The 13,393-nt window shown below is 37.0% G+C and overlaps 1 protein-coding gene across 7 annotated transcripts in view; it reads left to right on the top strand.

Annotated features, from left to right (window-relative positions):
* Positions 1 to 13,393, top strand: part of L3MBTL3 (L3MBTL histone methyl-lysine binding protein 3) — an 80,923-nt gene that overhangs the window by 24,226 nt on the left and 43,304 nt on the right. For all 7 annotated transcript variants that reach the window (XM_071549060.1, XM_071549063.1, XM_071549066.1 and 4 more), the window contains exons 4-9: positions 1,947 to 2,106; positions 3,106 to 3,244; positions 4,536 to 4,620; positions 6,836 to 6,927; positions 10,527 to 10,631; positions 12,885 to 13,020. In XM_071549060.1, the coding sequence (XP_071405161.1) occupies positions 1,947 to 2,106; positions 3,106 to 3,244; positions 4,536 to 4,620; positions 6,836 to 6,927; positions 10,527 to 10,631; positions 12,885 to 13,020 (717 nt within the window). The remainder of the gene's footprint in view (positions 1 to 1,946; positions 2,107 to 3,105; positions 3,245 to 4,535; positions 4,621 to 6,835; positions 6,928 to 10,526; positions 10,632 to 12,884; positions 13,021 to 13,393) is intronic.

The raw sequence follows: 13,393 nt of genomic DNA on the forward strand, positions 1-13,393 counted from the left end.
CTTCAATTATAGCCACAATTTTGTCCTAATAGTAATTTTTTTCTAAATTTTAAATCGGTATTTTCCCTCTATGTAATTTGTACAATAAGAAATTTTTTTAAATTATAGAGAATTTTTTAGAGGTAATTTTTATTGAGCCCACAGATTTTACTAACAGCCTAGAGTTGGTTTGTGACCAAAGTACCATGCACTACAAAGTGCCTTCACACAATAGTGGCTTCTGCTCAGCTGCCACCACTGATGTCAGTGTGTATCTGCACAATTGCCTTGCTCCTGCTGTCTGTCCTTGTTTACAGTATTAAAATTAGTGTGTAGTAAAAGTTTCTGTTTATCCTGAGAGGTAAAATTCTAATAATTGTAGTATCTGTCTACCAAATATGATATTCCAGAATTTAAAATACTGGTGAAAGAAAACACCTGTTCTATTCAAGGAAGGTTGGTTTACATGATCATAAATAACATCAATCTTGTTACACTGACTCCAGTAATTATGGAGTAGCATGAATGAGAATATCACAGTAGGCTTTGTGATTACTTACAGCTACCTAGTTTTTTTCCTTGTTGATACTACATTCTACCAATTTTCTTTTAAAATACACATTCTATGAGTCCTTTGAAAAGCAGACTTCACAATTTGTGTTTAATAATCAGCACTGTAAGCATGAGAGGCAAAGTCAGTAAAAGCTTTTCCTTGCTACTCCCTCACCATTAAATCATAATTGTCACGTGCCTTTTGTGAATATGTGAATCATTTACACCAGCGGAAAAGTAGTCTGGGCCCCCCCCAATGAATCTTAGACCACAGCAGATACGTTCCATAGGTCTGTATCCAAGGCAGTGATAGTTCTTCAAGTGTCAAATCTGTTATGAGAGTAGCAACATTGTGATAGTGTAGTATCACGACAGGTTCTCTCCTTAGACTGAGTGATCAGTTACCTACAGGAGAAAGGCAACTGCATCCCCTGCGGTCTGACAAACTTGAAAAAATGAAGTAGTGTTTCTACTAAATTAAGGTGTGTTTATGGTCATATAAACATACCAAGTAAGCATCCTGCTACTACCTTACACTGATTAATGTAGTGCTTCCCAAAAATAAAAGTACAGCAAAAATTTTCCATTGTGAGAGGAAATAGTTGTTTTGAACTGCTAATGATGCTGATGTGTAAATACAACAATATATTCTATATTCTTCTAGGGGAGATAGGCTGCATGCAAGAGTTAATTTGAAGCTGCTTTCAAAGACAGATGCTTAAGCAAAATAAATAGTTTGTGACTTAAAATTCACCTTTTGAGGAGGTGCAAAGACAACAACCTGTGCCAGAGGCTGGAGTACTTGACAGTGCTTCGTACTTGCTTGTGCGGGAAAGAAACTGCATCCTTTCCTACACTGCCTGCTGGTTGTGGGGAAATTGTAGTTTAGGATGAGTGGGTAACTTAGTATTTGAAGATTGCTTTGTTACGAGTTTAGTGATTTTCACCTCTGGTAGATCTCAGGCAGGTTGTGCAATCTGTGCTGCTACAAGAGACTGTAGAATGTAGTCAGCGGTTTGCTTCCAGAAATAAGTCCAGCTAATGAAAGATAACTCCTCTCAACCCTTTTTTCCAAATACAAGTAAAAAAATGAGGCACATCATCAGGAGATGAGGCTATGGACTCTGTGCAGTGGTGATTCTGTGGGCAGTCAGTGCATTGTCTGTCACAAATTCTGTACTTCCATGAGTAGCCACATCAAGTAGTGTCAATGTGCCACTGTGTCAGAATCACAGAATCAGTGGATTCCTCTCTCACGTTACAATGTGAAAACCCAGCTTCCTTGCCAGTGATGTGGACCCCATACAAACACTAACTCTTAGCTCTTCATTCTGACAAGAGTGGCATGGCTTGCTGGGGATGGTTGGAATTGTATTGTCACTACCTAAGTGAAGTTAACTTCTGTCATTGTGCAGCCTTTTCAGAAAAGACGGGGATCCCCACAAGGTTGAAGGAAACTACAAAAGTGGATGGACTTGTTTTCTGTGAAAACTGTTACTGCTATGGTACTATAAAAGAATTTGTTTCTGAAGGGAAATTTTGCAGCCAGAAATGTGCCCAACAAATGAAAAACAAGTAGGTGCTATAATAAAGCTTATAATAATACATATAACATAATAATATAAAGATTTGACGTAAATGCAGCACAAGATAAAAGTAGTGGGATAAACATGTCGCAGCAAAGGGAGGTATTAAGTGGGCATGTTTTGATGTCTTTGTTAGTTTAAAATGTTCTTTCACCGTTTTTCATGTAGTGCCTTAAAATTTGGTTTTGTCTAACACTGATGTTGAAGGCAGTCTTTTTTGCTCAGTGTGCTGTCTTCTGCTGATGCACGCAGTAAAACAGTCTATGGGATGCATGAATCCGTGTCAGACTCCCATAGTCATTGGAATTAAGATAATCAGTAATTAGGTGGCTGGGGTGGTAAGGTAATTAAGTGCAAGAGCTGTGTTATAGATGGCTATGAGTGAAAACATGACCATACTGTAGTTTCTTGATTCCTTTTTTTTCAGCTAGTTCAGCTCATCTAATCATAAAAGCATGTTTATTTTAGTGTTTCCATTCTGTATTGCATATTGCTACGTTATGGCAAATTTTAACATCTATGATTTTGGGCTTTTTCGTTCCTGTTGAGCTAATTGCTTCCAAGTTTTCTGTTCTGATTCTCCTTCAGCAATTTGTACAGTCACATACCAGCTTTCTCCAATTGAATTTGTCAGTCCTAACAATTACCTTTGCTTTTCTCTCTGTAAACTGCCCTGCAGCCCTAAACATTTCTCAGTTTGCTTCTCTGGGAGACTTGATGATACATGGAAAAAGACACACTGTTTAAAACATGCAGAACTTGTTCAGTGTAAGCTGACAACTTTCCTTTCGCAGTTGCTATTGTGTGCCTTTCAAATGAATTCTTTTGACAGATGTAGTTTTCAGTAGTATTTTTAAGGATGTATTTGGTATAATACCATGAGACCCACAAGTACTTGACCTTCACATTTACTTGCTTTGTGCTTGTTTTATGAGTATGAGAAGTGAAATAATACTGGCTTTGTGTCATGGTGTTACTATTGTAATAGAGAACCAAAGGAAGAAAATCCCATTATGGAATGCAATGGGGAAGATGATTCTAAAGGTATTCGGAAAAGAAAAGCAAAGTTACCTCTCAAAGAAGAGCCCTGGGATAATGGGGAGAAGAAAGAGAATACCGATGAAATGGTCAGTATGCATAATAAACTCACTCCAACAAGTATTTTGGTGGGAGTTTCGCCTTACATTGCAATGTCAGTAACTTCTTCAGTCTACAAAGAAAAGTGACTGCATTGCCATGTCAGAGCCACCAGAAGGAGTTGGCTCATTTACTAATTTAATTATGCCTCACCAGTAAATGGTAATTGTTGACAGTGAACTGGTAAGAACTGTTCTTTATCCCTTTCCCTTGCTTTTTTAAGAACAGAACAAAAGGAATTTAAAGGAAAAATAGTACTAACCTAGACTTGCCATGCCCTCAACATATTTCTCAACACTTGTTACTTGGTCACTCTGTGCATCAATGAGTAACTATAGACCAATAGTTTATTTACAAAGAAAGCAAAGAAGGGAATACTTTGGATTATCTTAGTGTCATTTGCCTTAGAAAATCATAGGCAAAAATTCCTTTTTTCTGTTGTCTTGCAGTGTTATATTCTTTAGGGCATCTTTTGTTTTTTTCCTTCAGGATTTGTTCTTCGATTTAGAAGAAACTTAGCTCAGTACCTTCCCATAATGGTTTTTTTCCTATAATATTTGCTTTCTTCCCAATAGATAGGACACTACTGGAGGGAGTACAGTTTTGAGGGAGAAGGGGAGATTTCTGCAACCACTGAATTGTCAAAAGGCTAAAGACACTAAGAGTTGTCAGGAGGCAATTTGCAACACTAGCACTCTGTGTAGTAGTGTCTTGAGCAAAAGTTGGGGGACACCTTCTTTGCCCCCATGCATCTGCCCTCCCAAATGAGTCACACTCTGTTCTTCTATTCGAGTGCTCACAAAACTTGTAATACACAAACACTTGAAATAAATAGAAAGGATCTACATCATTTTGTATTTAATAAAGCAATTGTACATTTGGAAAAAATAGACTAAAGCTGTGAGAGCTTTTCTTTAAAATATTTTGGAAGCATGAATATATCACTATTTATCAGTGTCTCAGCGAGGCCTGCTGGAGGCTTTGTGATTGGGCCCTGGGTCAGGCAAGGCTGACTGGCTGAGTGCTGGGTGGTGAGAGTCCTCCCGTCTGTCATTTTCACTGTATCTGCTGTGGTTTGCCACTGAAGGCTCACTAGCTTTGATTAGATGTCTGCAGGTTTGTTTGAGGTAGAGGAGAGCTAAGTCTGTAGCCATTTGAATGAAGTCACAGTTTAACCTTCTAGATCTCAAGTTTTATTATACTTAGCTTTCTAAACTAATGAGGTTACTGTACTCTTTTTTTCCCTTTGTTTCTTTTTCCTTTTTTTTTTTTCTAATTTAGGAGGACAAACCTGAAGGAAGGATCTTGAGAGTCTCACAGAGAGCCAGGAGAAAAAGAAAAGGGGAAATAACAGTTTTGAAACAAAGTAAGTTAGGTTATGCAACAAAAATCTCAACTATTAGTTCTTTAGGTAATATTGATCTCTTATTGAGAATTGCCAGCATTATTTCACTGAATTTGTATTCCCTACTGAGTACTAGTTTTTCAATTCTGTAAAAAGAGTATGCCAGTGTTACTTATAATAAATACATTTTAAGGCATCACTGAGAAGGATATACTAAATGTAAGAAGGATAGTAAGTGTAAATGCAATGGATGTACACTTTAGGTTTGGGGTATTTTTTCATCATTCTAGAGAATGCCAGTATTAAAGGGAATCAACCACATTGAGTTCCCAGATGTTGAAAGACATGTATGAAGCAGAAGTGAAAGTTTACTTTTGTTGCCTCAGGGATCAATTTTACATCTTCAGTATGTGCTGGAAATAGACACATTTATGGAACTGTTTAGGAATAATTGCTATAATCAATCCAGAGGGACATACAATGCATCAAGCAGCACGATAAAACATATTTTAAATGAGTGCTGTGTCTTCAAGCTATTTGTATGACAGATTGTTTTAGTAAGGCTTGGAGAATCAGCTGCTATTATACCTCAGTGGTACACTAACCACAGAGCTACATCTTGCCCTCCAGAGTATTTCTTATGGTAGATGGGGAGACATTAACCGAAGTTTCTGGGCTGCTAATCAACAGAGCTCCAAGTAGCTCTGATGCACACTAGGCAGATGAAATACTGATTGAAAGTGCATCAATAGAAGTTATGGAAGGTCTCACTTCCAAGACAGAATCACTCCTGAAATGTTATTTCTACACTTGTTCTCAAAGCTGAAGAGATAAGAAGTGTATGAGACACAAGCACAAAGCTGATGCTCTGTGGAAATCACTTCTGTCCACTAACAGCAGAATGACCTGTATCAATTTTCTCTGTTGTGTTTGAGTTTTTTATTTTTATTTGGGTAAACACTAGTTCGGCACAAGAGACTTGGTAATAAAGACCAATTTGTATTCAGAACCAAACATAGAACTGTGAGCAACTAATATGTCACGTGGAATAGATAAAACCTGGGTAAATCCCAGATAAGATGAATATGCTCTAATAGTGTTGAGCAATTGCTGTCATTTGGAAATTTGTTATCTTTCGGTTATATCATGACCTTTCTTCTGGAGAGTTTGGCATTGCTATTGTTATGGTTCATGTTTTAATAGTAAAACTGCCTAGCCAGACTGTTACTTAAGGGATTTATTTCCCTTGTGAGTAACCTACAGTCTGGATCAAGCTGGAATCTTAGTGTTGACTGTGATGAATCCTCCTGGCAACCTGAGTTTATGGTCTGAAATGCTAAGCTGAATCTGCAGAGAAGGCATTTTAAGTGAGGATGGGTAGAGCAGAGTGGAAGTGTATTGAAGTAGATGCATATATGGCCAGCCTCACATGTCATCTGTTTTTGAATTCCTGGCTATTGCTAGTGCAGTTTGTGCCTTATTTTCAAGGCCTAAAAACTGTTAGTCACTGACGTGATGTAGCCAATATTAAGATGGACTGTAGCCAATATTAGAATCACTCTGCAAGTGTATGCAAGTGTTCATACCATATAAGCAAACCTGAAACTTGATGTTTCTGTTTATGCTAATGATATGATGGGGGAAAGAAAGCGCTGGTGACAGCTCTGAAGGCTTGGAACTGCCTCTCCACCCAAAATCATCAAATTACAAAGTGATGGAGTAGGTTAGAAACATTGTGAGTACTGTGATTAGAAAAACATGTTACAAGTGCTATCCAGTTGAAAATGGTTTCTAGTAAAAGAAATTCTGGGGGCTGGGGGGGGGGGAAATTAAAATATTCAGCTGTTTTGAACTGAACCTTTTTATGCGTCTGTAAATTGTTAATGCTTCTTAGAATCAATAAGAAAAAAGGGTTGGGGCTGGACTTTGTTGTTCTTGTCTCCTGAAGGCACTTTTTCTTGTTAATAATCAAGGTGTGAACTGCTGGAAACATTTCTGGATGAACCAGGAACTTTCATGTTCCTGATGCTTTCAAACCTACAGAACTCCTTTTTCCGTAATTTCTGTGTGATGATCCTCAGAGCTATTTCTTTTTTAAATAAGTCCTGAGCAACACCATAAGTGCATTTACTAAAATGTAGATTTGGTATTTATAAACTTCAAGGGGTTCTAGAGTTTTTTTCCTTGAGACATTAACAGTTACAGAACTATTTCACTGTTGTGTGCTTCTTTGCAGCTGTACCCTCTAAAGGAAGGCAAGCATGGTGTTGGGCATCCTATCTGGAGGAAGAAAGGGCCATTGCAGTACCTACTAAGCTTTTTAAGGAGGTATGGTGATCTGAAGTTTTAGTCAGTCAACTAGTTCAGATAATAAATTTCTAGGAAATCAATAAACAAATAACGAAGATTTTACACTTCTCTGGAGGAAAACCTAAATGATTAAAATAATGCTGTCCATCAGCAATCAACAAGACAGTTGAAAATCTGAAACTAGTTATCTTCCTCTTCTTTTTCAGAGAATTCTGTTGTTGTAGGTGAATACTGCCAAATCAGACTACAGAAAGCAGATGCTTTTCTGAAATCTGCAAGTTCTAGCTTTTCTTTCTAAATTTCTAAAGCTAAAAATCTGGTACATACCCACACTTTTTCATGCCATGTGATTTTCTTTAAGTACGTTTAGAAAGCTGGTACAAAGGTCATCTTTTAGCTTGTTGCTTCCATGATATTACCTGTCTTTTTTGCAGCTCCTGCTGACATTATACTTTTTTACTACATCAGGTGTTGGTTTATCTTGTTCCCCTTTGCCTGCCATCTTGGGATGTCACATCATCACCTCTGTCTTGTCCTTTGCCTGATATGGTAGTCTGCCATTTGTCATTTTGGGGCTTTTGCTAGTGCCACCTCTTTTGCTTGGAAGAGAGCTCTGAATGCAAATCCACAAAGTTTTCATGTTAGTATTTTCTCTTGCAAATGCTGGGGAAAGGCAAATGTGTCTTAGCTACTGTACTTCTGCTATGTGTTACTTCTTTTTATAATTCTGTTCTTACTTGTACTCTGTTTCTTGCATCCATTTCTTTCTATATGTTTCATACTTCAACTGTTAAATCTTTTGTGTGGGAATTAGCTTTTAAACTTACATTTGCAGGGGAGGCTGAACTTTAATTGGTGCTTTTAAATGTTACTGAGTTAGAAAAGTGAAGAACTAGCATTGCGTTGTACAGAATCTGTAGATTTGTAGGTTCAAGAATAACAGTTCCCTGACCATTCTTAGTTGTATGCCCCTGTGCTATATACTGGTTCAAAAATTAGTAGGAGAACAATCTGGATAAGGAGTGTCTTAGTGGGAAGGGAGATTTGCAAAGCATTGCTCTACCTGTCTGAAGTTCTATGAAATGCTCTAGCAACATGCAGGCAACTACCAGCCTTTCAGGGCACTGCACAGGGTGGGAAAGTCTGAAGCTGTGTGGTGTTTCCTGTATTTTTCTCCACAGTGTACCTTTCTCATTCAGTGCATCTTATTTAGTATTTCTTTCAAAGTCTTTAGCCCCTGGGTAATGAAAGAGTTTGATTTAATGTGCAGTATGTAAAGCCAGTAGCAGAAAGAATTCTTAACAACACTCAGAATTGGCCAGGTAATATTTCTCCATTTTACAGATGCACAAGCAAGCCACAGTTGCAGGAAGGTTAAAAAAAATCCAAACCAAACATCACCAACAATTTTGAATCTTTTATTTCTCTTTGCATTGTGAAAATTACTTTTTTTCTCTTTGTTTTTCCAGTTCAGAAGCAGTAGTTTTCAGTGTGTTTTTTGTACCCCTAGTTAGGAATGACCAGGATGATGGAGAGTCCCTGCCACTTCCTAGTACTTAGAGTAATTTCTAAGCTATGTCTGACAAGCTGTTACTGTGTCATTAAAACAAAATTATTGACCCTTCTGTTCCTCAGTGCTCATTTGTTGATTTTAATCTTTCATCTTTCTTGGGTTTTTTGTATTCCTGCTTAAGAAAATGTCTTTAAATGTTTCTTGTGAAGATAATGTGTGATTTCTAAGTTTATCATAGCTTTACTTCGGGTGATGTATTAAGAAGGGTGCACAAAATTGAAATCTGTTGAATAGTATTAAAGTTATTAGTCTTCTAGAAGTTGCCTGTTAATTTTACTGTGACAGAAACCAAATTAAAGACTGTGTTGCCTTAAAAGTTCTAGATTTCACAATGGGCAGAACAGTGAGTAGTTCACATCTTAAATTTCAGGAAATACATGTGTGATAATTGCTTGATTTTTAGTGTATAGTTTGTGAAATTTTGTACAGTTTGTACAGTAATGTTTGTTGTAAAAGTGAAATAATAGATATGTGGCTTTTTAAGTGTTTCCTCTCTCTGTAATTTTACTTGCACTTGTTTTTGAAAGATTTTCATTATATTTTTGGCCACCGTTCCTCAGTGTGTCAACGTTTCTAACATTGCGGTTTTCCATTGACATCTTTTATCTGTAAGGTATTTATTGTGTAGATGTCACTAGCTGCAAGCTTATGCAACGATATGAACTTATATTGAGTTTATTATTTCAGTCTATTTTTAAAGAAAAATTTTCCCCTTGATGCATTCCTTTTGAGAAAGGATCTAGAATTATGCATAGTGTAACTTCATTAAACTTTCATTGATAATAAAAATATAAAGTGTGATGATGTTAGGATGAAATAATATTTGAAATGCATGTAGTACAGTCAGGTACTCTGATCTGTTAACTGAGGTCTAGAAATTGTTCTAAGCTATTTTTAGAGAGGGACTTAGAGTTGGGCTAGACATCTACTAGCTGGCTGCTGTAGGCCAATTTAAATGGGTTTGATTTTCCATTTCCTTTCCGCTTGACTGCATATTCCTGCTCTTGTTCCATGCACTGCATTTTTTTCTCTAGAGTTTATTTTCAGTTATATCAGTTGGAGCCAAAGACAGGTTTCCCTTCCTTCCAAGTAACTCTGAGATCCTTCCTTGGTACCCTTCTCTTCCCATTAACTGAAGAGATAGTGCAGCAGGTGTAGCTTTTAGGCAAGAGCAAAAGGAAGGGGGGACATTTACGATGCTTCTCTTGTGTATTTTCTGTAACCATTTGGGACATAAAAACTGTCTGACTGTAAATTTAAAAACCTGTGGAAAACTGTCCTCAGTTTTGGTCAATTCTGATACTCCCTCCAATTTAACTTTAATATCTGCTACCTTCCTTCCTGTTTAACAGAGGGATGCTGATGCCTTCTGATTGAAAATACCCATTTTACTTAGCCTTGTTTTCACTTTCTAGTTTTGCAGGATGTTCTTCTGGGTTCTCTGTAATGCAATGTAAGGGTAGTCATATTCCTGTGGTGCAGAAATACTCCTGGAAAACTAGGTAGTCTGGACTCGACATACAAAGTACATCAAATAGGCCCTCTATATATACACAAACAATGTTTCATATTTCTGCCTTTCAGGTCATCTTTTATGGCCTGAAATGTGGAACTGAAAAGGCAAAATGGAGCATTGTTCTTGTGATTATTATAGGAATAACGACTGCGAGGAAGATGGTGTCAGTGTCACTGTACAGGCTGAAAAATAAATAATTAAATTAATAAAATGTTTTGTGGACAATTAGTGAAAAAAGTTGAAGATAAATCATGTCATCTCCTTTCCCTTGACTAACTCTTTTGCTAATTCTTTCTAATTTTCTTACATACTCTCAAGTTTCAAGTCATTCTAATCAATGTGTTTTACAAAGTTATCTGTCTTTTTCACTGTGTTTTTGAAAAAGTTCAACTTATTTTAAAGTGATTTATTAGTTCACTCAGAAACATGAATAATAAATAATCATTGTTCTATTCCTTATTTTATATATATATATATATTCTTCTGGTGTACTTTCAGAAGTATTGAATCTGTTCTTTTCCACTGCAGTATCAGTCTTTCCCATACAACAAAAATGGATTCAAAGTAGGGATGAAGCTGGAGGGCGTGGATCCTGAGCACCAGTCGATATACTGTGTTCTCACCGTGGCTGAAGTAAGTAGAGGCTGCAGACTGCCATGGAGCAGGACTGCTGAAGAGACTGAAGTGAAACTGTAGCAGCTGAAAATGCTTGCTCTTACCTAACAGACAGACAGAAACTGTATGTAGGAAGATTGCTTTTAATTAATAATGCTGTAGTAATGTTGCCTGACAGACATATAAAGAATATATACAGTGCCAATGCAGCAGTGACCATTAACGTATATTTAACACACACAGAGAAAACAGAATTAGACTACTTGGATGATGTGTGGGTTTGTTTATCTGCAATCATGTAGTGTAAATCTATATATAAAAGGGAAAAAAATAGAAAAACATTTAAGTTTGACAACTGTTACAAAGCAGTTTTACAGAAGTTTGATAGTGTTTACTGTTGGTCCATTCACTGATAGAAATAGTCAGTTTCTTGTGTTGCTGTTGTGCTACAACTTTTTCAGGCTTATGGCCTCAAAAATGGCCTGTTCTGGTAACCTGCACAAGTAAAGTATAAAGTATAAACTCAGTTTTTATTTTGCTGTGGTTTATGAAATAGTTTTTCTAATAAATAGCTTCTTTGCTTCTAATAGAGAACTTGCTTCTCAGGTTCATTTTATATATCTTTCAAACATACCTTACTTTAGTTTTTACATAGTTGAGTTTCTGGATTTGTTTTGTGAATTAAATGGGGAAACAGGAAACTGGTGGGTACTTTGCACTTTATCACTGTTGTTCTAGGCAGCTGTAATTTTGCAGCTCATATTTTAGCAGTTGAGGCTTTTGTGTTCTTGTTTCTGGATCTCTTAATGGCCTGTAGTCATTTCCCATTTCTGTGGATATCTCTTCCATTTTCTTGAGGATAGTGTGTCAGTGGTTGAGTATTTCCTCTGTACCCCGTGCTCAGCACTAGGTGATAGGTCATGTTTTACTGCAGGATAACCTGAATTCCATCTGAATTCTTGTTACGGGTTTTGCTAGGCCTAAATTTATGCTTTGATTTGTAGAAGAGGCCTCAGAGTGTCAGCTGACTTGAGCTGGCTCAGGCTGACAGCTCTGACTCCTGTTGTCCATTGGTATTCCATACCATTCTGGCGTCATCTTAAGTATAAAAATGGGTGTAAGGTGCCTGGCCAGTCCTTTCATGGTTGTGGTCCTGGTAGAATGCACTGTGCTGTCCTGGGAGGGATGAGAGGATTAGACCCAGCACCAGCTTACTACTATGTTATCTTAAGGAAATAAAATGTTTATTATTAGTTTTCTCTCTGCTTGAGTTTGTTTCTGGGAAGGTTGAGCTCTTTTGGGAGATGTCTTTTTGGGGTGTTTTGTGAGTTCAGAGTGGTTTGTGATTTCTGTTGATGGGGAGTGGAGAGTTACTGTTTTCTTTTACCTTTTTATATATGAGTTATATTGTAGTTTTACCTTTTCTTTCTTCTGTGTAAATATGTAAGCCTTTCTGTTTTAAGTTTCAGGGGTTTTTTCCCCTCTCCCTTTTCTTGGCAGTAGGATGGAACTGTCGTTTTGTGTTTGGTTACTTGGCATTTTGCCAGCTCAGCCTAACACAATTCTACACAATTCTGAGATGGCAAACTGAAAGTTATGTCAGAGTGCAAATGAAATATAAAATAGAGTGACCTTGATGTCAAGAGATTTTCACTGATGACTGCAGTAAATTTACAGCATTTGGCACTCAGGAGGATGTGGAGAACTTTACTGTACAGAGAGTATTGTGTCCTGTTTTTCTCTTCGTCTCCGTGGCTGACTTATTACTTCACAGAATAATGAAGTTCGGGGGAATACCTCCACTGACTTCTCATCTTTAACTACACTTTTCAGTGTCTCTCTGGAGAGCCTGTTGAACATAGTTACTGTTCAATGCTCTCTTGCATATCAGTTGGTCAGGATAGCTAGAAAACACCATTATATGCACCATGTCCATGATTGTGTTCATTGTCCTTTCATGCTATTCTGTGGGATTTATCTTTTATTCTGATACTGAGTTGAACCATTTTCCAGTTTTTGAACACTGATGGCAATACCCATCTTTTAGCTAATTCTTTTGACCAGAAGAGGAGGCACTCAGACTGAGAATACCTTTGCCTTTCCATTCTTTCCTTTTTATCAAATGAATTTGTTCAAATCCAGTGTTTAATTGAGCAATAAGAAAGAGATGACTGAAAACACACTTATTATACGTAATATTGAAAAAAGCTGTTATGTATAGGGCGAACATCTTAAAACATAGTGTCTTATGTTTTCAATTCTTGCTTTTAGGTTTGTGGCTACAGAATACGACTCCATTTTGATGGGTACCCAGATTGTTACGATTTCTGGGTGAATGCTGATTCTTCAGACATTCATCCTGTTGGATGGTGTGAAAAAACAGGCCACAAGCTTCATCCACCTAAAGGTATTGTTTTGTTTTACATAGTTCTGAGATTGAGACTACTTGTGTAATGCTGTACATTTATTTTGGCAGAAATGTTTTACTTAATTTAGTCAAAAGTATTTGAAAATGGCAAACACTTAAGTCTTGCCTAAAATTTCAAGATTAAAATCCTACATTTTTTATTTCAGTGGAAATGGACCATGTGAATCATTCATAAAGCATTAAAAAAGAAAATAGAGCAACAAACTTAGATCCGCAGTGAATGCTTATTGCAAGTAAAATGGCAGCATATTGGTGACACATATGCTTAAACTGAGATCTCACAGGCAACTGAGAATCCTTTAGTGGAAGGTCTTAGCATGTTCTTGTTATTGGATATTGATCACCATTACTG

Source organism: Pithys albifrons, chromosome 2, assembly GCF_047495875.1.
Source record: "Pithys albifrons albifrons isolate INPA30051 chromosome 2, PitAlb_v1, whole genome shotgun sequence".
In the NCBI taxonomy this organism is placed as follows: domain Eukaryota; kingdom Metazoa; phylum Chordata; class Aves; order Passeriformes; family Thamnophilidae; genus Pithys; species Pithys albifrons.